The 27,899-nt window shown below is 38.2% G+C and overlaps 1 protein-coding gene across 1 annotated transcript; it reads left to right on the top strand.

The window, feature by feature from the left end:
• The first annotated feature begins 209 nt into the window (after positions 1-209).
• On the top strand, positions 210-27,899 carry LOC128782102 (coiled-coil domain-containing protein 171-like). Its single transcript, XM_053932250.1, has 24 exons — positions 210-262; positions 1,695-1,824; positions 4,408-4,575; positions 6,247-6,435; positions 7,604-8,105; positions 8,837-8,953; positions 9,788-10,014; positions 10,723-10,902; positions 12,160-12,333; positions 12,806-12,951; positions 14,461-14,515; positions 15,738-15,854; positions 18,877-19,009; positions 19,664-19,735; positions 20,241-20,306; positions 20,837-21,061; positions 21,598-21,666; positions 22,184-22,267; positions 23,669-23,743; positions 24,302-24,370; positions 25,452-25,514; positions 26,022-26,079; positions 26,620-26,688; positions 27,222-27,899. The coding sequence occupies exons 3-22, from the start codon at positions 4,444-4,446 to the stop codon at positions 26,024-26,026; spliced, it is 2,700 nt and encodes an 899-aa protein (XP_053788225.1). The 5' UTR covers positions 210-262; positions 1,695-1,824; positions 4,408-4,443; the 3' UTR covers positions 26,027-26,079; positions 26,620-26,688; positions 27,222-27,899.

The raw sequence follows: 27,899 nt of genomic DNA, 5'->3' as shown, positions 1-27,899 counted from the left end.
TATTAATATATTTTTACATGTGTTCAATGCTTTCTAATTCCATACAGAATTAATAGCATATATTCACCTGTAAAAAGCAGCTAAAGACCATGGTAGTCTTTCCTAACTTCTTTTAACTGCTTTTGTATCACTTGGTAGTTGAGAATTCAAGAACTTGAAGATGCTTTGAATGAAGAGCAGCGTGGCAGGAGAGAAGTTTTTTCAGGGTAGCAAGGAAAGATTTCAGAGAGTCAGAAAATGCACATGAGAGAGGAAAAAAAGTGTAAGTTTCCTTTTGAAGCCGTTGCAAAATGGCAGCAGACAGCTTGAGTGCAACTCGTAGTTTACATTCCATGCAATTTTCCGTCAGCAGAAAATCTAGTACAATGTGCCAAACCAAATGAAAGGTTCAGAACCCTGCAGTCCATTAATAACAGGCCCATGTCAATAACCAAAGGCATAGTAAATGGGTACAGATAATAACTGGCCTGTTACAGACTATTTGCCAAACCAAAAATTTTGAAAATCATACTTATGGTAGGGGCCAGCCTCCAGTGGTGGTTGGGGTGAGTGTAGGAAAACATAGCCAGCAGGTCTAGAAAAGACGGATGTACATTCTATCTACATTCTAAATATATTCTTATTATGAAGACATTATTTTCCACTTCAGTGACTCAGTTGAATCTCCCAAGACTCCTGTCAAGAAGTTGTGTATCATTTATAGTGGATAATCTTTGTTTTCAACTTTTGAATGGCTGTAGAAAGCTTTAAATGGCTAAAAAATACTGAAATGTGTGAGAGCAGAGGAAATCTCTTGGATGTTTCCTGCCCAGCACAGTGTCTGTGTGGTAACAGAGCTTGGGTGACCTCTCCTTCAGCCTAGAACTATATGGGTCTGTATACACAGGTGTTTATGTTCTCACACAAGGAGTAGTAGAGAATGAAAGAAACTGGTTTTCCTACAACAAAGGAAGTTTCCTGAGCAACTCATTCAAGATTCACGGTTACGGAGATGTTTTTTAATAGGATACTTAAAACTTGAGTTGGAAAAGCCTTTGTCATCCTTTGCAAACGTAAATTTTAAGCAAGCTTTTGGCTTTCCTGACACCATGCCTAAATACTCAGGCAATCTTTTTAACTTCTTCTTTGGATTCCTGTCTCTGATTCTGTCTCCTTTATGCTGTTGTTTGGCCTTGTAGTTTCTTCATCAGCTGCCTGTTTAGTCATGCCAGACTCTTGTTTTCCTGACTGACACAGTACAAGAACAGGTTAAAATTCTGGGTAGTCTGCTTTAAAAGTCATGCCAGAGTAGAGTCAGGCATGTGGAAACCTTATGAGTGAGAACTGTACGTGAAATCAAGGTTGATGATGCAAGATGTGACTTTCTCTGAGAGAGAGACCATGAGAGCTGTTGTGTTAATTAAAATATGAAGAATTTTGTTTATTATATGTAATTTTGAGGCCATATCCAAATATCAATCTATTGAATTGCATGATACAAGGCTTGGTAACTGAAAACATAACGACTTGAAAAGTCTTTCTTAGAAGGAATATAAATTTCTTCCTTTAGTTATGAAAGACAAGCACCTTCAGAAGCCATGTGATGTGCTAATGTGGTATCTGCTATATCCATTGATTATCCTTTAAAAGAATACAGTGCATTTGACTGTAAAAAGCAATTTTGGTTAAAGTATCTTACTGTGGAAACTTTCCAGTTTACAAAGACACCATTCGTCCTTAAATGTGCAATGGAGAGACGAGGCTGAGGAAAGGAAGGAAGCTGAAGAATCCTCTGGGACATTAGTGGATGCTACAGCCAGCTTCACCCTGCATGAAGGCTCAATAGTAAGGAAAAAAACCCTGTGGCACACATTGTTTCGTTTTTTTTTAAATATACTGTCAAAATATTTACTGTGCTGAGGATTTGCTGCATTTGCTGTGCTGAGCTGTGGAAGAACTCTTACCCTGTTTGTTATCATGCTACCTTTTTAAGAATTTAATACATGAATAAATGTAACCAGTGCTTGGAGAAGCTAATTTTTTAAATCTGGGTAGGATGTACTGGCATTCCTAATTAAGAAGGCATTTTTTAGATATGGATTATGATTTCATGTGAAGAATGTTCTGCCTTTCTACCCAACTTTTTTGTCAAGTTTCATTAGCTACCATTGTAGAAATGTTTATTTCTGTTTCATACACCCTTTTAGTTTTAGTGCAAGTATTTGACTGTAAAAATTGCTTGAAAATTGTTTCAAACTTTCAGGTAGAAGAGCAGAGTGGATTTGTTGTTGTTTTGTTTTTTGCTTGTTTTGCTATGGATTTAGCACATTGGATGTATTTCACTGGATTATTTTCTGAAAACTTTCTCCTCTCATATGACTATTTTGGACCTTTCTACTGTCTTTACCCAGCTACACCCTGAATAACAATTGTGCCATCTTTTCACATAGCAGCAGGGGCAAAGGAAAGTTCTTAACATGTCTAGAAAATCTCTCCTTTCATTGTGTGGTAACATTTGTTCTGTTTCTACTCTTAGCAATATTAACTTTTGGTGGTGGTGGCTTGGAAACTTCTCCTCTTTCTCTCTCAGGGCTCTGAGCATGGAAGGTACCAGAGGTCTGTTCCCTGTTGACAGGAGCAGAGACCTGCATAAGAGAGTCTTCAGATTTGTGGGTGTCTTTTGTTCAACTGATGGAGTTATTCCACACTTTTTCTTAGTGTTGTCCACTGCCCAGGCAGATCTGTAATTCATAAACTGAAGAAAAATAAAATCAGAGCTTTCTTTTTCTTTTCTCTTTGGGAGAACAGCTTCTTCCATGCAAGTATTAATGTATTAAAAGACATTTGCTGGCCTAGTTAGCCTGAAAAAGTAATTTCCATCAGGCACAAAAGGAATACATAGAGAGAAAAGCAACTGTCTGGCCTAACTACAGGCATTGATGATTGCTATTTATAACTATGAAACACAATTACAAACTGAAAATGTTCTACTAGAAACCTTAAGTGCTTGCTAGCTGTTGCTGTGGTAAGAGTTTTCCTTTTTATCTGTATTCCTTAGTAAAATATATGTTATACATGACAAGAATTCAGTACAAGATTTCATTCAGGATCAAGATTTCTGGTAATGGAAACAGTATTTAATGGTGTATTCAAAATTAATGTTATATTACTGAAAGGTTAAAAATAAAAGTATTGTCTCACTGTCATATTCACAGAGCTGGTTGTTTTAATTGTTTTATTCAAAAGATTTCAAACCACAGGACTGTCCTGAGCAGATGATAAAAATACTAATTTTTGGAAGAGTTGTATTAGTGGTTCCCTTATGAGATTAAATATTTATTGCCTTGGTTGGCTTTGTATTTTTCCCAAAGCTGTTTGTATTTGTTTGGGAAGCAGGAGTGCCTGTATGTGATCCTATTTACTCCATTGAGACAGCTTTGATTTTGCTTCCCAAAATGAAAAAGCAGAAGACTGTAGCAGGAACTAAGTATAGATAACATTTAATATATTGCTGTTGGTCTTCACTATACCCATGCCAAAATTGTGTGAAAACGTCAGTGTGTTCTCTTCCCTTCATTTTCACTTCCTGCTTTCCTGACCTGTACAGTATTTTTTCATCTTGTATACCACTTTTATGCTCCCTGAATATGTTCTTTCCACTCTAGTCTGAGAATCTTATCTTGATCTCTGACTGTACTGATACGGTGGTTTACATACTTTGTCCTCATGGCATTTGAGAAACAGCTTTCTATTAGCTTAATCAAAGTTTCTAAGTCACTTGTATGTTCTAAAATTATGAAGAATTGAATTTCTACTGCATGCTGTTGTAGCTAAAATTTATTTATAACCTGAATCCATTTATTATGCCACTGATTCAAATCACTGTAAAGCAATGAGGCATGGCTTGTGGAGTTTGACTGATGGAGCTGTAGGCCTATTTTGGCCAGCTATTTAATCGTATATAATGCATGCAAAACCAATTTTTAAACGAATTTAAAGTGTGTTGTGCTGCCCAGCCAACTGGACCATTTTCGGTGTGCTGTGCAGTTGTGTGGGGGCACAGTTTGAATGCACCTCAAAGTATTAACAAGGGAGAATGAATTGCATCCACTAAGAGCACGGAAATTGTTATCTGTGCCAGGTCACGGTTGTGGCCCCGACAGCACTGGGATTTATTCACATACTTTATAGACATACTGTGTCTAACTAGATACATTTTGTGAAATCTCCTTTCTTACTCTGCTGTAAGATTATGCAATATTATGGCTGCAATCATTAGAAATGAACTGAGGAATTTTGTAAATCTATGAGAATGAACTTTGAGGGCTTGTTTTCAGCTGCATGCAGCACTGCTACTGCACATATGATGCATCTCTTTTGATTTTAACATTGCCCAGCTACAGCAATTAATTTTTCTTTGTGTTCCAGAGGGAGCTGTCCATCCTCTTAAACTTATACCAGAGCATGGCAAACGCCCACGTGCTCGCCAAACATTCAGACGTCGCCCTGGAAGAGTTACCTTGGACAGAGCTTTGTGCACTCTTGCGTGAGAATGTTGAAGCCCTGATCTTGAACTTCCACAAGGCTAACGAGAGGGTGAGTGTCCCCAGGCATCAGCTGCCTCTGCTGAGCTCAGGGACATTTGTGCACACTGCAGTCTCGTTACAAAGGAGAAGAAGGAGTGATATTCATCCCTCAAGAGGATTTGGACATTAACAAATGAACACCATTAATTATGGCTGGTCCACTGCTCAGTTTGATGCTGTTGCTGTGAGCATTTAGATGGGACTGGAGTGTGCATCAAGTCTCTCAGCTCCACTTTCTGTGCAGGACATTCTGAAAGGACTGTCTGATACCTGCCACAGGGACCTAATTCAAAGTAATAAATGCATCTTACTGATGAAGAAATTCACAGAATGTAGTCATTTACAGTCATAAAGCAAGTCTTTATTTTACCATAATCCATAGGCAAAATACACTTTCTCCAGGAATACCATCTTTAAATGATGTGTTTATGACTCAGATGCACTATTTGAAAGAATGCCATTGTGGGGTTTTCTGTTTAATTGTAACGTTCGGATTATGGCATTTTTATTCAGAAACACAATAGAAATACCTATTCTAAAACATGTCAGTATTTGTGTGAAGGAGGAGCTGTACTTTTCTGAGTGATATTAATGCAGGTGAGATTACGTGGCCGTTCTTCCCAGAAAACCTTGTCTTTTTAGGAAAAAAAAAAACCTTTCTAAATAGATCAGCTGGGTCCAGAGACTAAGCTAAGAGTGGCTAAGCCACTCTTCAGGGTTCCACTTTGTTTTCTGGTTTATTTCTCTTTTGTAGTAAAAGAGGAAAGGGAGAAGGAAAGACATGGGAAGGGAAGGAGATGGATATTGTTGGCGGTGCTTGTGGGGTCTGTGTCTTACTGTTCTTGCTTTTTGATTAAGCCTTGTTACTGAGACTGATTGTGAGGTCTCTCGGGATCTCCTCATGTACTTAGCAGCTTTTCTGGGATTTTAGACTGTGTTGTACAAAACTTTTTTCCTACAGTTCAGCGTGATCTATCTGGAAGTGTCTTGCTGGTATTGTCTAGTAACAAAGTGCAGGTGTGTGCATTTGGAGATCATTGTTGGCTTGGTTCATTCCTCCATTTAATTTGCATGGGAGGTGCAGTGTTAAACCACAAGAGTGAATCCCTTCATGCTTGTTGAAAACACATCGTAAACTTATGAGCTATTTGTAAGGGAAACATTCTCTGTGTTTTCCCTGAAATTGTTTAAAAACTGAATAATAATCTGGAATGTCTTGGCTTTTCAACAAAAAAAAAAAAAACAAAAAAAACAAACAAACAAAAAAAAAAAAACCCAACCCAAACAAAACAAAAATGAAATGCTGTTTTAAATTATTGTTTGCAATCATTACACATTCTAAAGTATATACTTGGATTACTAATTTACTAATACACTAAAATTTAATACAATTTTTTAAAAAAATGTTTGAAGTGTCTGGCTCAGGTTTCCTACAAAGGAGGTGACAAATATCTGCAAGGTGGTAAAAGGATGGCAGAACTAAAACCAAATAAAATACTTTGTTTCAAAATATATTTCAGTTTTGTTTTGGGAACCAAGTAATTCATCTGCTGTGCAAGGGTTTTACTTAGTTTTATTGAAAATCTTGAAGAAATTACAGTTTAGGTTTTATGCTGGAATAGTCTGTGCTTGACTCAAAGTGAAAAGGTAAATAATTTCTTCTTAAATGCTTGTCACACAGATATCCCACCTAGAATATATTTGCAAGCACAAAACTGACACTATGAACAACCTTCAGCAGAAGCAGGAGGAGGCTTTTGAGAAAATGTCTGAACAGTTAAAAGCACAGGAACATTGCAGGCAGAAAGAAGAGCAATATCTTGAAGAGCAGTACTCCAATATCCTTGCAGAAGTTCATGCAAGAGCACAGGTATGGTGCTGGGAACTTCAATTTTTTTTTCTTGTACCATGTAATGGATTCTTTCAGTAATTTAAGCCCCTTAGCAGTTTAAGGTCATTTGGGAATGTTAGTATATTTTTAAAGTAAAAAAAACCCAAACAACAAACCAACCCATCACTGTGATAATATTAACATCATTTACAATAAGAAATAAATGACTTTGTTGAAACATTTGTTGAAGAGAATTTGGTTTACAGCCTCAGCTGAGAAGCCTGATTTCATCTACAGTGATATAATTTTTTTTTTTTTTGAGAATGCTAAACCTGTAAGATCGAATTTCCTTTTTTTTTAAGAATTACTGAGGGCAGCAGCTACTTTTTCAGCATCATCATTTGCAGAGATTGTATGGAGTAACAATAATGTGGTGTTACTTGTGGATAAATTTAATTACATATGTACAGATCCTAAGAACAGTGGTAGTGACTCTGCTTTACTGATACTACAGTGAGAAGTGGTTTTAAAGTGTGAAACTACCACTGCTTGTTTGATGAGTTATTTGCAATCCTGCAATCCAAAATGTTACCCATTATTCCACAACCACCATTTACGGTCTTTACCATCACATTCCTTCACACCTGTTTCAATTAAAAGCATTGTGAATAAAGGAAATAGATGTCCCTTGTTATTTGTGAGATGCTGCAACTTACTTCAGAGAATAATGCTGTAGTTGATGCAGATTTCAGGACTGGAAGTCTTTGCATACTGAAAAATCTAATCTGTCTAGTTTCATGTTCCAGCCTTCCTTACCTTTTTCCTCTCACACTGGCTTGCTCTCTGAAACTGGAGGATGTTACTACTATTGTTAAGTCAACTCATAAAACTGTATTGTGGGCAGACAAGCAGTGTTGGACCTTCTGTGAGCTGTCACCATATTGGTGGATTGTTGTTAGAAATCAGAGTCCAATTTGCAGCTGATGATCATGTCAATTTCCCTCCTACCATTGCTTTGGTTTCATACATCTGATTCTGTAATTGTTTACTAGAAGAGATACTTTCATCACTATCATTACTAAGAATCTTTGACTCCTTTGATGCATCATTTGAATGGCAAAACTAAGAATTTTCTTTTTCTCTTGTCTAGGTAAAAACCATCTAGTTAATATTTCTTCTGTTTTTGTTTGGTTTGTTTCTGTCGTAGGAATGTGAAGAAACAGCGCAGAAAACCAGGCAAAAACTGTATGGCCTTGAACAAATCTGCGAGAAACTGGCCCACGAAAACAATTCCATGACAGATACATTAGCAAATGCTCACAAGGCACGCTCATCCCTACTGGCAGCCTGTGCACTGCTGTCAGGGGCCCTATGTCCTCTCTATGGCAGACTGTGCGCTGTGTCTTGCCAAAGAGACATTCTTCAGGAGCAGGTGAACCACCACAAATTATTGAACCAGAGGATCATCAGCCTCCTTTATGCTCTCCCTACTAATGTGGAAAACAGCCAAGGCGAAGGCAGGCTGAGGCAGAGAAGAGCCAAGCACCTGGTTTATGTCTTCCGAAGAGCTGTGATTGCAGTTCTGGCCGCTAACAGGCTGAGGGCTCTGGCCCGATATTCTTGTACTTTTTTCGTGTGGACAGATGGCTCCAGAGGATGCACTGGAATTCAAGTTTGTGTGGGAGAATCCAGAGGCAGGCATGTGTCATGTGAGTGAAATGTTCTTATGTCAAATTACATGGTTAGGGAATAACAAAGAGCAAGATTATTATTATTATTGCTGGGTCATAAAGACATATTTAATGACATTTGGACAAATATTATTTATGGATTTGTGTTTTGTATGTTGCTTGACAAACGTATTTCACTCTACGAGGAAATGCCTAGTCTTATTTTAAGCATTGCAGGTAAAATTGCAATTATGCACATGAACTCAACACTATCTGATATTTTTGATATTTGTGTTTCGGATTTCAGAACTAGGTGCTACCGCATCTTCTCTGTGGTAAATATCTTGCAGTGTTCCTAAATTATTAACTGTCACCTTTTTTTTTTTTTTTTTCTAGAAAAGGTATTTCCTCTTCTTTTTTTAATAATTTTTAATATTTATTTCCTACTAAAACCCACAAAATTTGCTTTCTGATTCAGGTAAAATATTAGCATTGGATTTTGAAATTTTCTTTAGAGATTATGGCTACTTGCCCTTTCTGTTGCCAGACCAGTTTATACTTCCCTCAAAAATGTTTTCCAAATTAGAAGGTTCATCTAGGTTTTTTTTGTTTTTTAGTAATTCTGGAAGCATGCTTAAAACGGTCTAAATTGTCCTGACTAATTTGTTGTTTATATGCTTTTTTTTTGTAATTTCTGTAAAAGCTGGAGGTAGCATTGTGCCATATCTTAGTGATTCCCTTATCCTGCTAGCTGCAATTCTGTTTCCCAGGTTTTGAAGAGGAAGGAGTTGACTGTATTGAAGCACTTGACTGGTTGACTAGCTCTAACCTCTATACTGCAATAGTCAGTTCCATCTCTGAACTGGAGGATGTTCTCAGTAAACAAGGTAATTTTAACAATATATTGTTGTAGCAGAAATATAATAAAAAAATAAGTCAGGGTGGTCATATCACTTCCATTTTTATGATTTTATCTCAACTATTCTGGATCATAGCTCTGAAGAGATATTTCTGAATATTATGGTAGTCACCTTTGACGAGAAGTTATATCCTGAGCTAGTCAATACCAATTTTAGTGGGGCTGTTTCCCTGAAGGAGTAATTTTATTGCAGGGTAAAATGCATTTTATCTTCTGCATTCTCTGAATGATCACATCTCTGTACTGTTGGAACAGATTAATTTTCTTTAACAACTGATAGGATATTTTATCCTTTCAGTGTATATAGCCATGGAAGCAGAAGGCTGGAGAGTGTTTCTAGAGTTTATTTACAGTGAGAACAGATACAGGCTCCCTTGGTTCATCTGCATTGCTGCCATCCCTGGTTCTTTATTAATCTCTAGTTTCAGAATCCCCACAATTTTGTCACAGAAAGAAAGGATATTAAAAGAGGGATAATTTGTGTGAATAAAGGGAAATAGCAGGAGAAAGACGAGGCGATGCATTTCCCAGAAGGCTAAACACTAAATTGGTATAAAAGTTGTGATTGAATCAAATGTGCTTAGATTCAGTTTCAGGCAGTTTCTTCTTTGAGCATGCTGTTTTCAATAATTTTAATTCATATCCTTTAAAAGCAAAGTTTGAACAGTGTTTCAGAATCAGTATTCTGTGCTTCAGAATATTTACAGGTTCTATCCTGTATAAATTAAAAAGAACATGGTATTACAAGAAATGGGAACTAATAACCTGCTTGATGTTTCCTTTTTGTTGATGTTTCTTAAAGATGCACGCTCCTGGCTTTCTGGACACTCCCTTATCAGTGCAGCCAGGAACTGCTTTGCAAAACTGATGGACAACCTGAGCATACTGATGGAGACAGTTCAAGGGAAACCTTGTGGGTGCAGAGCTTTCCTGGAGAGGGACTCCCTGATACAGAGGCTGGCTCGTGGGCTCCGCAGAGTAAATGCCCAGGCCCTGGAAGCTGGATTGTATGACAGACTGCCCAGCACAGTAAGCAGATTTACAGTCCTCCTTCGTGGAAACAGAAGGTTTACAGCAACAGATTTACAGTCCTCCTTCGTGGAAACAGAAGGTTTACAGCAACGGTGAAGCTCCCTTGATAGCGCCATTTATTTTGTTTCAGGCTGGTGATGAGTCCATGACAATGAAGTACCACTATATGGACACTCAGAAGTTGATTTGTCACACATTAGGGTGTGAATAGGTCTTGTCTTTTATTGACAAAGAATTTTTGGAGGAGGTTTAGTGTATCCAAGTAAAAGATTTTTTTTCAAGTTCTATCAGTTCTTATTAGCTTATAAGAACAAATTTGCTTTTGGCTTGATGTAAATGTTTGCTTTTTATTATGGTTATTATTATGCTTTTTATTATGGTTTTCTACTTTCTCATGTTTACCGTCCTTTCTTTCAGTAAAGATAGCCTTCTTCCCTTTAACCAAAATGAAAGGATAAACTCTTTTTCCAATAATCTTTTATACTAGACTTTAGGTGAAAAAAGTACTTTGTAAACAGAATTTGCAGGAGCTCTTGGTAGGGTTGGTAGGTGACAGGTTCAGACTTTTGCCCTTGTGTATGTCTTTTAGAGGTGGAGAAAAAAATGATAGTTTTGTCTTCATTTTCTTGGGTCTTAAATATTATTTCTTTTATTGCTAAAATAGCAGATTTTATAGCCCATCAACTTGTTTTTGTTTGCTGACAGAGAAACATAGCAATCTTGCAGCAAGAAATATTTGAATTTTCACGAAGGCTTCATGCAGCAGAGGTAGAATCCCACTCACTGCACCTGCAGCTTGCAGAATGCAAATGGAGTTGCAATGAGATGCAAAAAGATGCTGAAAAAGCCCACAGACTGCAAGAGCAATTAAATGAACTTCAGCATGTAAGTACATTTGATTTGGAGGTTCTCTTCCTTAAAAGAGATTCTCTTTTCTACACATTTTTTGATTTGTGTCCTTTTGGAAAAAAAAGCATAAAATTGATTTACTTTCAACAGAATTTTACAGAAACCTTGCCTTGTAAATGTCACTAAACTAGAAAACAGATGTATTTAGAAAGACCCCTTTTCCACTGGAGTTTCCTTTTGGTTTGTAGAAGGAGGTATCCTGTATAAATTGCAGTTTGGTCTTCGGCAGTCCAGGTTCTCCCATTTGTTGGAAATGTTGATGTGATGATTTATGTATCCTAAAAGAAGATTTCACTTCAACAGAGTAAAGTCAGCTGGAGTAAAGTCAGGGTATTCAATAAGAATGTTCATGAGAAGTTCATGAAATATAAATATAGCAGTTTAGACTCTGTATGGATGTTGATGAATGTTATAATAAATACAATACAAATTTTAGTGGGTCTGTTTCCCTGAAGAAGTAACTTTATGGCAGGGGAAAAAAAGCCTTTTCCTACATTCTCTGTAGCACAAATGCACAAAATTCCTCTGGGTCTTTTGCTGTTGCTGATTGAGTTACTGAAATGCTGTGGGTTCCCTAACCTGAAGCCTAGTTGGTAGAACCTGTCAGTGTGTCCCAATCCAAACACTTCCAAGCAGAGAATATCTGCTAGATGATGCCTCACCCATTGTCCTTCCTGTTCCTAGCTAGTAAAATGGATTTTTATTTTTTTACTCAAAAATATCTAATCATCTTCAGTTCTGTTCTCAACAGCTCTTATTCCCTTAGTGTTTTGGGACAGTTAGATGAAAATTATCACATTTTAGATTGTAGTCGAAATGCAGATGACGACTTTCCTTGAAGAATTATTTCTTCTTTCTGGAACAGTTTTTGGAGGAGAAGAACAGTCCACAAAGGTGTTTACAAGGATTAATAAGCTATCCACTAAAATTTTGAACATTGATCTGCATATTTTTCCTTCCAAATATTGAGGTTTTGCACCCTAGGGTGCTAATTTGAATAGAATAATGTATGCCAAGACTTTACATGAATGCTCTTTACAAGAAACACAGTAATTAAATGGTCTGCCGTCTTACTGTTCAGTGATCTGTCTTCATGTTAAAAAAACTTCAAGACTAATCCTAAGCATGCATCTGTTTTAGAATTTGGTATGTTTGCAAGTGGAACTCACTCAGTGGTAGGGAAGCCACTGAATATAGTTAACAGAATCAGGCACAACTTGTTTCTCTTTCCAGAAAATCAACCAAGACAATATGCAGGAGGAGTTAAATAATGCTTTGCAGCGTGAGCAGGAGGCAAGATTGCTTTTACAAGAGCACCAGCGACGGCTTCAGGAGCTGAGTAATAGACTGGAATCGTGCCCACTTATCGACACAGATAGAAGCCAAGTCTCCAGTGTATCTCTGATGGTAAGATTATTCTTCTGGAACAGTCACCCGAGTTTTACTTTTTGTTAAATAAGCCAAATAGTGCAGTCCTTGTGTAATTAAAATAACAGGAGTAAATACACACACACTACTCAGTCTGCTGGAATTTTAGGCTACTGAGAAAACACTTCAAAGACTACTTTTTTTTTTTTTTTTTTTTTTAAAGCTATCTATGTTTTATTTTTAAGAATTTAAGAAAAAGTCTGCAATGGAAGTTTGTTTTGGGTTTTTTTGCCTACGATCATTTTGTTTTCTAAAACACATTTATACATAGCAAATATACTAAAAACTACTGAGTCAGTAATGCTTTTGCTAGGAAATTCATAAAACCTTAGTATGCAGTGGTCCAAATCTACTTTGCAATCAGTTTGTCTTCCACGTTGGTCAGTAGCCAGTGGCATAAAGTGAAGCTTCTTTGGGCTAAAGAGTAACTCTGCTCTCTGTCTGCTGGCAGAGACTCTCTAATGCAGTGGAGGAGCTGAGGAGCAGAGACCGAGATCTGGATCACCAGAAGAGACTCCTGAAAGACACGAAGCAGGACCAGCAGTGGCTGCGGGAGACTCTTGAGGAGGCAGAACCTGCCCTTGAACAGGGAGTAAAGTGAGCCCTGGGGCCTGGGGGATGTCACTTAAAATGAATAAAAATTTCAATTCCTACTTCCATGGGCAGTGTTTTAGCCCTGGACAGTGTAAGGTTAGAAGAGAAAAGTAATCTGTCTCTTTTATTTTTAAATTCAGGGATAGTCTTCTAAGAACAAAAGTGTTAGTTCAAAATACTAGGTCATATATTTTATGCAGTTATCCCATAATAGTGCTTCAAATTCTGGGTGCTGAAATTACTGGCGAACAAAATATTGTGCTATCTTACTGCTCTGATAACATCTCTTTGGCAGATCCTTAAAGTTCTGTTTACTTAAGATCCTTAAAGTTCTGTTTATTGTTCTCTGTGTTTCCACACCATCTTTTTGTAGACAGATACAATTTATTTATAGTAAATATAAAAGCATCATCTAGGGGACAGGTCTTTGCCACTGAAACCCATTTTGGACCTAGCCTTTCCTGTGGTACAAGATAGATCCTCCTGCTGATTTCAGGGAGTTTTGGATTTAGCCCTAATCCCCACACCACTACAAGACAACCTAGAGTGAAAGGAAAGGCTCATCAGGCACTGGTCTTGAAAAGATTGGTAGTCAAAAGGAGCCCCCTTGACTTGAAGGAGCTTATTACTAAGCTATTTTTACACCATATGAAAAAATAAATCTTTGCAGACTTTGTTTTCTAATACTTATCATAATATGAAATATGTATTATGAATATTGTTGTTCCATGGCTAGGATTTAAAAAAAAATTAGTTAATTAAAATTTCCCATCATACTTGGGATCATTCAACCTCTGAAGAACAACATCTGAGAACCTTTAAGGGTTTTATGCACCAGGGAAATAATGCAATTCCTATTGTCCTCAATTAAATGTTTAACAAGCTAATCCTGCCCCAGACTATTTTGGGCATTTCAGTAAAGAGCATTCCTTGTGGCCATACATAGATCCAGTAAAGGTTATTTTAATGTGAAGTGACTTTAAAACTGGCATTTTTTTCCCTGTAAAAAGCAGAATATCAACAAAGAAAGCTACCCTTCCCTTCATTATTACAGCAACTCTTCACAACAGATAGGGTTTTTTGCTCCTTTTGGAACATATAAACAAAGCAGATGAAATAAACAGAATCTGTCTGTGTTTTCCAATGCAAGACTATAATACCATCCTGCTAGAGACTTCTTATGACCTCTATGTCCAAGCCATGATAGTTGTTCATTGATAGGCCTATCATTACATCTATGCTTATCCTCAACAGAAGCATCTTTCATATGGAAATGCACCAAATAGTGGTACATTAACTATTTTTAGAGTTTGCATTGAAGATATGAAAAAGAGAGAAAATCCTAACAGTTTATAACTGTTATAATAATAATCAACAATTATTTTACAGCCATAAATTATTTATGACAGCCATAAAGTAGCAGAAGACTAATTTCTACATTGGTAGAGCTTCAGTTCCATAAAGTTACTCCATTGTTATGTTGTTTTGTTTTGTTTTTTTCTTTTATAATAGAGACAAAGAGTTGATAATTAATCATATGAAAGCTGTGGAGGCCACCCTGAATGAGGTAAGAATTTGAAGTATTCCCTCTGATTTGTGTTTCCAAACATGCCAAAGCCTTACAACTGCTTATTCGCGGGGGAAGAGAGAAGTGGCTGCAAAGCAACTTCCTTTCCTTAGTGTTGAAGTTTCCCCCCTCAACTTCTTCCATCTTAAAAAACCACAGTGAAATAAAATGCAGGTTTGTAGTACACACCCAACTTGTTCTAAATGTAGAAGTTATGACAAAATTCACTTTCCTTCCCTCACTGCGCATTATTTCTGGCTGACAAGTGAAGACTAATGGAACACACAAAAAATTGGCTATTGTTATGGAGTTAACCCTCTACTGAATAATGAGAACTCACATACTTGGTGGCCGTAAAACATTTGGCTTTGTGTCTGCTACTTTAACCTATGAAACATCATAAATAGGAAAAGAAAAGGCAGGAAATCATAATCTGTGGTCAGAAACTTCTGTGGTATTCTTTAAAATCATATTTTAAACTTAGCAGTAATCTCAAGTTTTCCCTCTGACTTGTACAATTGTGCCCTGGTATAGGACTATTTGAAGGTCCAATAAAGATGTACCTATTAATTATTTAGGAGAAAGGACTATTTTCAACTCTAGCTCTAATGGCAGATGGTTTCATAACTGTTTTTAATCGAGAGCAGCATAGAGCAAAAGAAGGGTTTTCATTACCTTGGAGTGTCGATTTCCCTTACTACATCTTTAATGCCTAGCAACATGGGATTCTCTTCTTTATTTTAGTTTCTGCATTCACCAAAACTGTTCTTAATTATATTTTCAGATATCTTTTGCAAGTCTCTTTCCTTTAATGTTCATGGAAAGTGACAGAACCTAAACTGCATGTTTCACCTACAGCAAACTGTGCTGATAGACAATTTCCTTTGTGCCACCACCATCTTCATACTTTCAAACTTTGGAAGTTAATGTCATGCAGCAACTGCCATGTTTTTTACAGTAATACATATGTGCTATGTCCTTGGCCTTTCTCTTTTCTGACCAGGGCAAGGTGCTTTTTTTTTTTTCTTTTTTGGTAGCATTCTTGCCCAGCACTGTGAATTAGAGATTTATTTGCAATGAAAATTCAGTCAGTTGTACTTTATTCATGGATGTTAGGTCCAATGATCAATGCAAGTCCACTCAATGGACTGATGACTCAGTTCATCCCAGCTGGTGTGTCTGAAGGAGAATTATCACTGATGCTGGGGTTTTTTCCCTTTAGGCCAGAGAGCAGGCCATGGCATCAGGTGCTGCAGCAGCCACGCCGCTCCCCAGCCTGCAGCTGGAGACCCTTTCAGAGGAAGCAGTGAGGGACAGGCCAGAGGCTATGGCATTCCAGGTTAGAGTCTAAAGCCAATCCTGTTTAATTTTTTTCTTTTTAATTTTTTTTTCATTTTTGGCATCTGAGACACAACTGGCAGATGGACTGCTCTGAGCATGTGGAGAGCAAAAAGCTTCAAAACTATTGCAGTCAACAGTTGAAAGACAATTTCCATGTATACTCTTGCACATGGTATTTCAGAGATGATGGTAACTTCTAATTTTGCAGTTACAGCGTTAAATAACCGATGGGAATACAAACATGAACAGAAGTATATGTACCTGAAAATTAATATCCCTCTACCTCCCTCTCTTTTTTCCCATTAATATACACAAGACTAGTTAAAAAAAAAAAAAAAAAAAAAAACGCAAAACTAAAACCAAGTAAGATCCCCACAAACAAACAAAACCAACCAAACAAAAAAGAGAAGATTTTCATCCTCCTTCTTGGTCAGTATCAGATTTTTTTCAACCCACAGGTCTAGAATCAGTTGTGGGTTTTGAGCATTCCTCATTTAAAAGAAACTGCTATTTAGAATGTTTAAATACAGAAGCTATTTTGCTCATGTAGGTTTAAAGACTTGCAAATTTCAAAATACTAATTTTCTTAGGACAAAACGATGAGTGGGAAAAAAGAGAAATTAACAGAAAATGTGCCATATTTTCAGCTCTGAACATAGATTCAGTGCAATACCTCCTGATTGTTTTTAAGTTTGATGTCTTCTGCAGAAACTATCCATTAGTCTTTATAGCTGTGCAGAATATATTAGTGCCAAGACAGATTTTTTTTACCCAATGAGAGAACAAAAGGCAGAGTGAGAACATATTTCTTTCATTGTACTTCTCTGTCTGAATTAGAGAGAGAGCACTTTACTTTGCACTTTACTTTGCAAAGTAAATTGCAAAGATCTTAGACAAAGTAAGTATTGCAGACAGCGTGTAAGTTTCTGCAGCAATTCCTTCCAATTTATTGTAGATTTTCTGTTCTAATGCAGTATATAATTGCAGGATTGGGGTCACAAAATCAAACACTCAAGAAAGGTAGATTTTAAGCTGGAGAATTCTCACTGTTGCTCTCTTGCATGCATACATGCCTGATAAAGATATAAATTATATGTGCATTATCATGTTTCCACACGAAAAGATGGAAATATGGAATATGTAATGCTTGGAGATTCCTGTGAAGCTTAATTAGCACAGATCAACTTTTCCATCAAAGGGTAGAATTACAAATGTTTCCCCAGTACAGTGATGATCCATTTTAGAGCTGCACAAAAGGTTCCATGGGTGGCGTCTTTTCACAGGAGGCATTGTGGCAATCACAAGCTTTTAAATCCTGCTTTTCTAATTTGGTAGTGGATGCTGTTGCTTTTCTTCTTTTTATCCCATCCCAACTCCCATTCTTTTTGACCTCACAATGATTGCAGAAGTATCTGCAGCCTGTTCCCTCTTTCTCTCCGGAAGAGAATCAGAAACAGAAAAAATTGCATTTCATATTTTCACAGAGTGCTTGCGGTTTAACTAACATAGTAGAGTCCGTGCTGGAGAGCTCGCTGATGGGGCAGAATTGTAAAGTTCTTGTTCACCCGGCAGCCTCAGGTGCACTTGGTAACTCAGCACATATACAAACAGCACCAATGGCTCACAGTCTGTGTCACTGTGAACTTCCTTTTCTCCATCCCTTTTCCTCTTTCTCCCTTTCCCCACCTCTCTTTCCCCCTTTCCCCTCTCTCTCTCCTCTGCCCTCATCCCTAGTTCCTGTTTGATTCCTTTATCAAGCTCATGATTGAGGTTTTATTACAAAATTTGCCTTTTATAGACAGAGGCCACCTAATGGATTTTAGTTTTACTCTATGCCAAACTGTATTAAGGGCAATCCTGCAATCTTGAGTGAGGTAAGGAGTTAGGAATCACTTTAGGAACACTTGTCATTAAAAGCAGTGGAGTTGTTTGCAGGCACATCCTCTAGAACTGCCATAGTTAGTGTGTGATGAGCACATTAAAGGCCTTATATTCTGCAGGAATCCCCTTTTAAGACTAGAACCACAGCACCAAGACATTTTGGAGATTCTTTCTGATGACAAAAGATATGATATGGGTTAGTTTGCCACTGCTGTTTCCTAGAAACCACAGTGAAATAACCTGATTGATTTTAGCTGTGTTAACATCTTTTCTCAAAATCAGCAATGTGAAACCAAGGAAAGGAAAAAACTACAAAAATCTTCGTAAATCCCTGTTTGTGGTACTAAGCTGATTTTTGTCTGTATCACAGGTTTACATTCAAAAGACCAGTGTAGCTGAAGGGAAAAATTATAACAAATAAAATGTGATTAACCATTGTAAAGGAGACTAATAATTTCAACAATCAGTTGAGACTACTTGGGATAGATACAAAGTTACCAGTACTGCCAAATCATCTGTGCTCTCTTGTCCTGCTAACTTTATCATCAATCCAATCAATATAACAAAACTGGGACATTCTTCCACTGCATACATGGAAATAGTTACATTTTTCCAGTTATAGTGTAATCAGATTATGTGTTTTCAGAGGTCTGTAGGTTTGTGATGTTTCTTTTGTTACTGCCAAGTTCCTTTTTTTGCTGTGGAGTGGAAGGATTAGTAAATTGAATCATCTTGGAAGTGTGAACATTAGCCTGAAACTGTGTGGCAATTTTTTGTGAACAGAAATTGAACCTGCAGTGAGTCTTGTATTTAAATAAAATGACAAAATTGTATCAAGAGTTCAATGCTGTACTGCATGCTTGAAAACATCTCATCAAAGCATCTTCTAACTAGGGTGTGGACTCATTCCCTGCTCCTCAACGATCTTAATATTCAATTCTAGAAAAAATAGAAAATGCAGTGTTAGATGGTTTTGATGTTTAAATCCTGGGACTGACATTCTGCCTGGCTTACAAACTGTATTTGATCTCTTTGCTAAAGAAAATGTTCTGTCTTTTGTGAAAAATCTGGATGTGTGCTATTTGGCATTTAAGTGTAGCTTGCCTGGCACTAATGATTCCTTCTACTTTTATTTAAAGCACATGCTTAGACCGTTTATGGATCTCTACTCACTGGCAGCTTCCAAAGTGAAAGCATTAACATCAGGAAGAGAATCTTCACAGATTCACTTTGAACCCTTAGCTGCTGAGCCTCTAACTCCTGCTGCTGATGGTAAGTCTGCTTTTCAAGCAATTACAGTGACTGGGATGTGGGTTCCCAGACAGCATCTCCCTTCAAGCTGCACAGCCTCTGTAGGAAAATACAGCAACACTTACTTGTAATGATAATGGAGAACAATAAAATCAGTGCAAAGAGAAACTTTCTGAGACATTTTTCAGAAGAGAAAGGGCATAGTGAAAGCTAACTCAGGGATTGAAGTTACTGCTGTATGTTTTTTTTCTATTGGTCGCTCTTTGATTGTGTTTTTTTTTTTTATTTAGTTTGGATTTGTTCCTTGATTGGTTGGATTGGTTTTTTGGTTTTGGGGAGTGGTGGTGGTGGGTGGGTGGGTGTTCGTTTTGGGATTTTTTTTAAATTACTTTTCTTTCTCTCTTTCTCTCTTTCTCTCTTTTCTCTCTTTCTCTCTTTCTCTATTTCTCTCTCTCTTTCTCTCTCTCTTTCTCTCTCTCTTTTTTTCTGTCTTCTCTTTCTTTATTTTTTTCTCTTTCTTTCTCTTTTTCTTTCTTTCCTTTTTTTTTACCAAAGGATTTTCATTTCTTTCTGTTATAAATCATTAACATTTCTGTAATAGCCTTTCCCTGCAACCATAAACCCCTTCAGTTCTGTCCATTTCCTTGCTTTTTAACATTTACTTTCTCTGAACAGAATCCTTGCAAGTTCACTTTGTGCCCCAAGCAGCTGGTTCACCTCCTCCTGCTGCTCCTTCTGCTCCTGATGGTAAGTCTGCTTTTCAAGAAATTATAGTTTATTAGATGTGGGTTTCCAGGCAGCATCACCCTTCATGCTGAACAGCTTCCATAGAGAAATACAACAATACTTGATTTTAAACATAATGGAGTGATAAAACTAATGCAAACAGAAATGATCTGTGACTTTTCAGAAGAGAAAGAGGATGGTGAAAGATAACACAGGGATTAAAATTACTTCTGTTATTTTTTTTCTGTTGGTCCCTATTTGCTTAATTATTTTTGGTTTTATTCTGGGTTTGGTTGATTAAATCTTTTGTTATTGGGTAGTAGTGGTGTTGATTTGGTGGGTGTTTTCTTTTGCAGTTTTTGATTTTTGTTACTGTTTTTCATTTCCATCTTTTTTTTTATGAAGTCTTTTTTCCTTTCTTTCTGTTAGAAACCATTAACATTTCTGTAATGGCCTTTCTTTGCAACCATAACCCCTTCATTTCTGTGCCTTTCCTTGCTTTTTAAAATTTTCTTCCTCCGAACAGAATCTTTGCAAGTTCACTTTGAACCTGAAGCAACTGGATCGCCACCTCCTCCTCCTGCTGCTGCTGGTAAGTCTCCTTTTCAAGCAATTATTGTCACAGGGATGTGGGTTTCTAGCCAGCTTCTCCCTTCATGCTGTGCAGCTTCTGTAGGCAAATACAACAACAATTAATTGAAAACATAATGGAGCATTAAAATAGTGCAAACAGAAATGTCGTGATACTTTTTAAAGGAGTGAAAGGGGATGGTGAAATCTAAGACAGGGATTTAAATTATTACTGGAATATTTTTTCTATTGGCCCCTATTTCCTCGAGGGAGGGTTTTTTTGGTTTTAGTTTGGGTTTGGATGCTTGGTTGCTTGTACTTTTTTGGTTTTTGGGAGTGGTTGAGATGGGTGTGTGGGTGTTTGCTTTTTGATTTTTTCCTTTTATTTTATCTTTTCATTGTTTTCTTTCCTTTTTTTTTTTAATAACAAAAGGGTTTTTCATTTATTTCTGTGATAAACCATTAACATTTTGTAACAGCCTTTCCTTTCAACCATAACTATTTCCAATCTGTGCATTTGCTTGATTTTTAATTCTTACTTTTACTCAACAGATAATTTTCAGCTCCATGTTTCACTTCAGGCAGCTGGCAGACCTATTGCTGCTGCTGCTGCTCCTGCTGCTGCTCCTGCTGCTGCTGCTGCTCCTGCTGCTGCTCCTGCTCCTGCTGCTGCTCCTGCTCCTGCTGCTGCTCCTGCTGCTGCTGCTGCTCCTGCTGCTGCTCCTGCTGCTGCTCCTGCTCCTGCTCCTGCTCCTGCTGCTGCTCCTGCTCCTGTTGGTAAGTCTGCTTTTCAAGACATTATAGTCCCTGGGATGTGGGTTCCTAGGCAGCATCACCCTGCATGCTACACAGGTTCTGTAGGAAAAGGTGACAACACTTAATTGTAATGATAATGGAACAATAAAATTAACACAAAGAGCAACATTAGAAGATACTCTACAGAAGAGAAAGGGGATGGTGAAAGCTAACACAGGGATTAAAATTACTACTGAAGGGTTTTTTTTTATAATAAGTCCTTAATTTGCTTAGATATTTTTGATATTAGTCCGGGTTTAGCTGCTTGTTTGGTTGGATTATTTTTGGTTTTGCAGGGTGATGGTGGTGAGTGGGTGGGTGTTTGATTTTTGATTGTTTTCTTTCACTACTTCTTTTAATAGCTTTGAGGTTTTTTTAATTTTCTTTTAATAACCAAAGGGTTTTTCCTTTCTTTCTGTTATAAATCATTAACATTTTTGTAATAGACTTTCCTTTCAAGAATAATCATTTCAGTTCTATGTATTTCCTTGGTTTTTAAGACTTACTTTTCTGAGCAGATATTTTTCAGCCTCTCATTTCACCCCAAGCAGCCACTGCACCTCCTGCTCCTACTCCTGCTCCTGATGGTAGGTCTGCTTTTCAAGAAATCATAGTCTCTTGGATGGGGGTCCCTAAGCAGCATCTCCCTTCCTGCTGAACAGCTTCTGTAGGCAAATGGAACAACATGTGATTTTAAATATAATGGAGCTATAAAACTAGTGTAAACAGAAATGTTGTGATCCTTTCTTCAGAAGAGAAAGGGGATGATGAAAGCTAATACAGGGATTAAAATTACTTCCTACTGGTCCCTTCCTGGACCTTCCTACTGGTCCCTATTTGCTTAGTTATTTTTGGTTTGGGTTGGGTTTGGTTGATTGAATCTTTTGTTATTGGGTAGTAGTGGTGTTGATTTGGTGGGTGTTTTCTTTTGCAGTTTTTGATTTTTGTTACTGTGTTTCATTTCCGTCTTTTTTTTTATGAAGTCTTTTTTCCTTTCTTTCTGTTAGAAACCATTAACATTTCTGTAATGGCCTTTCTTTGCAACCATAACCCCTTCATTTCTGTGCCTTTCCTTGCTTTTTAAAATTTTCTTCCTCCGAACAGAATCTTTGCAAGTTCACTTTGAACCAGAAGCAACTGGATCGCCACCTCCTCCTCCTCCTCCTACTGCTGCTGCTGCTCCTGCTGGTAAGTCTCCTTTTCAAGCAATTCCTGTCACAGGGATGTGGGTCCCCAGCCAGCACCTCCCTTCATGCTGCACAGCTTCTGTAGGAAAATACAATAACTTTAAGTGTATATGTAATGTAGCAATAAAAATAGTGCTAATGGAAATGTTCTATAACTTTTCAGAAAAGAAAGGGAATGGTGGATGATAGCATAGGTATTAAAATTACTACAGTAATTAATTTTTTCTCTTGGAGCCCTTTGGTTAGGGTTTTTTTATTTTCCTTTGCTATTGGTTGCTTGGTAAGTTGGATTTTTTTGATCATGGGGAGTGTTTGCTGTGAGGTGGGTGGCTGGTTTTGGGGGTTTTTTTGGTATTAATATTTTTGTCTTCCTTCCTTCCTTCCTTCCTTCCTTCCTTCCTTCCTTCCTTCCTTCCTTCCTTCCTTCCTTCCTTCCTTCCTTCCTTCCTTCCTTCCTTCCTTCCTTCCTTCCTTCCTTCCTTCCTTCCTTCCTTCCTTCCTTCCTTCCTTCCTTCCTTCCTTCCTTCCTTCCTTCCTTCCTTCCTTCCTTCCTTCCTTCCTTCCTTCCTTCCTTCCTTCCTTCCTTCCTTCCTTCCTTCCTTCCTTCCTTCCTTCCTTCCTTCCTTCCTTCCTTCCTTCCTTCCTTCCTTCCTTCCTTCCTTCCTTCCTTCCTTCCTTCCTTCCTTCCTTCCTTCCTTCCTTCCTTCCTTCCTTCCTTCCTTCCTTCCTTCCTTCCTTCCTTCCTTCCTTCCTTCCTTCCTTCCTTCCTTCCTTCCTTCCTTCCTTCCTTCCTTCCTTCCTTCCTTCCTTCCTTCCTTCCTTCCTTCCTTCCTTCCTTCCTTCCTTCCTTCCTTCCTTCCTTCCTTCCTTCCTTCCTTCCTTCCTTCCTTCCTTCCTTCCTTCCTTCCTTCCTTCCTTCCTTCCTTCCTTCCTTCCTTCCTTCCGAAGTTCTTTCCGAAATTCCTTCCTTCTTTAATTCCTTCCGTCCAAAATTCCTTCCTACCGAACTTCCTTCCTTCCTTCCTTCCTTCCTTCCTTCCTTCCTTCCTTCCTTCCTTCCTTCCTTCCTTCCTTCCTTCCTTCCTTCCTTCCTTCCTTCCTTCCTTCCTTCCTTCCTTCCTTCCTTCCTTCCTTCCTTCCTTCCTTCCTTCCTTCCTTCCTTCCTTCCTTCCTTCCTTCCTTCCTTCCTTCCTTCCTTCCTTCCTTCCTTCCTTCCTTCCTTCCTCTCTCTCTTTCTCTCTCTCTCTCTTTTCTCTCTTTCTTTCCTTCCTTTTTTAACAAAGGCTTTTTCCATTTTTTCTATTAGAAACAATTAACCTTTTGTAATAGCCTTTCCTTGCAACCATAACCATTCCAGTATTCTGCATTTCCTTGCTTTTTAATTATTAATTTCTCCAAACAGAATCTTTGCAAGCTCTCTTCGAACCCAAGACTGGTGATACACCACCTGCTCCAGCTCCTGTTCCTGCTCCTGATGGTAAGTCTGCTTTCCAAGCAATGGCAGACGCTTGGATGTGGGTTCCTAGCCGGCATCTCCCTTCATGCTGCACAGTTTCTGTAGGCAAACAATACTTAAATATAAACATAAGGGAACATTAAAATTAGTGCTAAGAGAAAAGTTTTCTGAGACTTTTTTCAGAAGAGAAAGGGAATGGTGAAAGCTAACACAGGGATTAAAAATACTACTGTTATGGTTTTTTCCAATGGATGCTATTTCCGTGGATATATTTGGTTTTAGTTTGGGTTTGGTAGCTTGGTTGGTTGAATTCTTTTTGTTTTGGGGAGTGATGATGTTGGTGGGGGTGCATGTTTGGTTCATGATTGTTTATTGTTTTTTTTTAGTTTTACTATTTCATATTTCATTCTTTGTTTGTTGTTTTTTTTTTTTTTAACCAAAGATTTTTCCCTCCTTTATGTCACAAACCAATATTTGTAACGGCCTTTCCTTGCCACCACAACCATTTCAGTGCTGTGCATTTCCTTGTTTCTTAAAATGAAAACATTTTTTAGATTGAAAATTACTTTCTCTGCATAGGATCTTTTTGGGGTCGAATCGGACCCCAGCTAGCCAGAACACCTCCAGCACATGCTCGTGACAGTGATGGTAAGTCTCCTCTTCAAGCAATTGCAGTCACTTGGATGTGGGTTTTTCCTAGCCAGCATCTCCCTTCATGCTGCACAGCTTCAGTAGGCAAATACAGCAATACTTACATGTCAGCATAATGGAGCAATACAATCAGTGCAAACAGAAGCATTCTGAGCCATTTTTCAGAAGAGAAAGGGGATGGTGAAAGCTAACACAGGGATTAAAACACAAGGATTAAAATGAATGCTGTAATGGTGTTAATATTAGTGCCTATTTGCATAGATACTCTAGGTTTTAGTTTGGCTTTGGTTGCTTGGTACGTTGGATTTTTTTTGTTGTTGTTGTTGTTGTTGTTGTTTTTTTGGTTTTTTTTTTTTTGTTTTGGGTGTGTTGGTGGTGGGTGGGTATGTGTTTCGTTTTTGATTATTCTTGATTGTCATTTCTTATTCCCTCCCTCCCTCCCTCCCTCCCTCCCTCATTCCCTTTCCTCTTCCCTTCCCTTCCCTTCCCTTCCCTTCCCTTCCCTTCCCTGAACTTCCCTGAACTTCCCTTCCCTGAACTTCCCTTCCCTGAACTTCCCTGAACTTCCCTGAACTTCCCTTCCCTGAACTTCCCTGAACTTCCCTTCCCTGAACTTCCCTTCCCTTCCCTGAACTTCCCTTCCCTGAACTTCCCTGAACTTCCCTTCCCTGAACTTCCCTCCCCTGAACTTCCCTGAACTTCCCTTCCCTTCCCTGAACTTCCCTTCCCTGTACTTCCCTTCCCTTCCCTGAACTTCCCTTCCCTGAACTTCCCTGAACTTCCCTGAACTTCCCTTCCCTGAACTTCCCTTCCCTGAACTTCCCTGAACTTCCCTGAACTTCCCTTCCCTGAACTTCCCTTCCCTTCCCTGAACTTCCCTTCCCTTCCCTGAACTTCCCTTCCCTTCCCTTTTTTTTCCAATGGCTTTTTCACTTCTTTGTGTTATAAACCACTGACATTTCTCTTATAGCCTTTCCTTGCAACCATAACCCCTTCAGTTCTGAGCTTTTCCTTGCTTTTTTCAATTTTACTTTTGAAAAAGTAAACTCTCTGAAGTAAATTTACTTTCTGTGAACAGACTCTTTTCGACCTCTCTTCGTGCCCAAAGGAGCTGCTGCACCTCCTGGTCCTGAAAGTGATGGTAAGTCTGCTTCTCAAACAATTGCAGTCACTTGGATGTGGGTCCCCAGCCAGCATCTCCCTTCATGCTGCACAGCATCTGTAGGCAAATACAACAATCCTTAATTGCAAACATACTGGAGCATTAAAACTAGTGCTAAACGGAAATATTCTGAGACACCGATCAGAAGGGCAAAGGGGGATTAAAATTACTGCTCTGTTTTTTTTCAATTGGTCCCCATTTGCTTTTTTGAGTTTTTTTTTTTTTTGTTTGCTTGGTTTGTTGAATATTTTTGGTTTTCCAGAGCAGCAATAGTAGATGGGTGTTTTTTTGAATTTTAATTTTTTTTCTTATTTTCTCCTTTTTTCCCCCCAAAAGTCTTCTTCCTTTCATTGTGTTATAAAGCATTAACTTTTTTTATTCATCTTCTCTTGCAAACATAACCATTTCAGTTCTGTGCATTTCCTTGCTTTTCAAAATTTACCTCCTCTGAAGTAAATTTGCTATCTCTGAACCGATATTTTTCAGGTTAGCTTTGCACCCAAAGCACCCTGTACACCTGCTACTACTGTTCCTGCTCCTGCTGGTAAGTCTGCTTTTTAGGCAATTATTGTCACAGGGATGTGGGTTCCTAGCCAGCATCTTCCTTCATGCTGTGCAGCTTCTGTAGGCAAATACAACAATAATTAATTGAAAACATAATGGAGCATTAAAATAGTGCAAACAGAAATGTTGTGATACTTTTTAAGGAAGAGAAAGGGGATGGAGAAAGCTTACACAGGGTTTAAAATTATCACTGGAATGTTTTTTTTCTGTTGCTTCCCATGTTCTTGTGGGTTTGGATGTCTTTGTGGTTTTAGTTTAGGTTTGGATGCTTGGTTGCTTGGACTTTTTTTGTTTTCAGGAGCGGTTGAGGTGGGTGGATGGGTGTTTGATTTTTTAATTTTTTATTTTATTACTTCTTTTAATTGCATTCTTTCTTTCTTTCTTTCTTTTTAATGGCCAAAGGCTTTTTCCTTTCTTTCTGTTATAAACCATTAACATTTTGTCATAGCCTTTCCTGTCAACCATAACCATTTCCAATCTGTGCATTTCTTAGTTTTTAATTCTTACTTTTACTCAATAGATATTTTTCAGCCTTACATTTCACCCCAAGCAGCTGGTAGACCTCCAGCTCCTATTCCTGCTCCTGAAGGTAAGTCTGTTTTTCAAGCAATTGTATTCCCTGGGATGTGGGTTCCTAGGCAGCATCTCCCTTCATGCTGCACAGCTGCTGTAGGCAAATACAACAACACTTAATTGTAGACATATGGGATCATTAATACTGGTGAAAACAGAAATGTTTTGAGACATTTTTTCAGAAGAAAAAGGTGTAGGGTAACTAAAAAAGGCATTAAAATATTTGTCAGGGAGACTGCAGAATAAGTTTATTTCCTTGATTAAAAACCACAACTTTGGAATTAATATGATGAGAGATAAAAGATGTCTGTAAGTACGTACTTGTAGCACTTCAAATAAAGTGCTATACCAACACTTCCTAGGGAAGGATACTTGTTCTAATGCCCTTCGTCTCTTAAAGATTTATGTATAATAATCAGGTGTTGTGTGTTTCAAATAAGCACTTCAGGAGCAAACACTTAGAAGTACTTCACATACACACCCTTGTTAGGTGTATTTAATAGCAAACGTAGATTCTCTCTTGATTTTTTATTGTTTTGTTTATTCCAGCACACTGGAGAGTGCCTAGCCACAGAGCCTGTAGTGTATCTGGAACACACGTACCTTCCATTGTGGTAGCAGGCAGGACCTACAGTGTCTCTGAAACCAACACACCCTCCAGTGTGACACCAGGCAGATTCTACAGTGTGTCTGAAACCAACATACCCTCCAGTGTGACACCAGGCAGATTCTACAGTGTCTCTGAAACCAACACACCCTCCAGTGTGACACCAGGCAGATTCTACAGTGTGTCTGAAACCAACACACCCTCCAGTGTGACACCAGGCAGAACAGGTTTTGGGTCATCAATGGGCAGAGTCATCAACCTGACACCAACCAGAACCAATACTGGGTCATCAGTGGATGCATCCTCCCATATGAGACAAAACAGAGCTCTTACTGTGCCTTCAGGCAACATGTCCTCCAGTCTGAGAGGGAATAGAGCTGGTACTGGGTCTTCAGTCAACACATCCTTCCGTTTCAAACCACGAAGAAGCAGTTCTTTGCCTTAAGTCAGACCTTCCAGTCAGGATGTCTTACCCAGCACCAGAAGAAATCAGGAAATTTAATTATCAGATGTGACAGATTTCTTCACCAAAAAACTAGCTTCTCTTCAGAAAGAAAATACTTCAGCAATGCAAAAAGATCTAAATAAAGTACAGTCTTACCTACCTTTGTATTGTAGTT

The sequence above is a fragment of the Vidua chalybeata genome, chromosome Z, assembly GCF_026979565.1.
Source record: "Vidua chalybeata isolate OUT-0048 chromosome Z, bVidCha1 merged haplotype, whole genome shotgun sequence".
Classification (NCBI taxonomy): domain Eukaryota; kingdom Metazoa; phylum Chordata; class Aves; order Passeriformes; family Viduidae; genus Vidua; species Vidua chalybeata.
The sequence above is the reverse complement of the archived record's forward strand: the minus strand, read 5'-3'. Positions and strand labels throughout refer to the sequence as shown.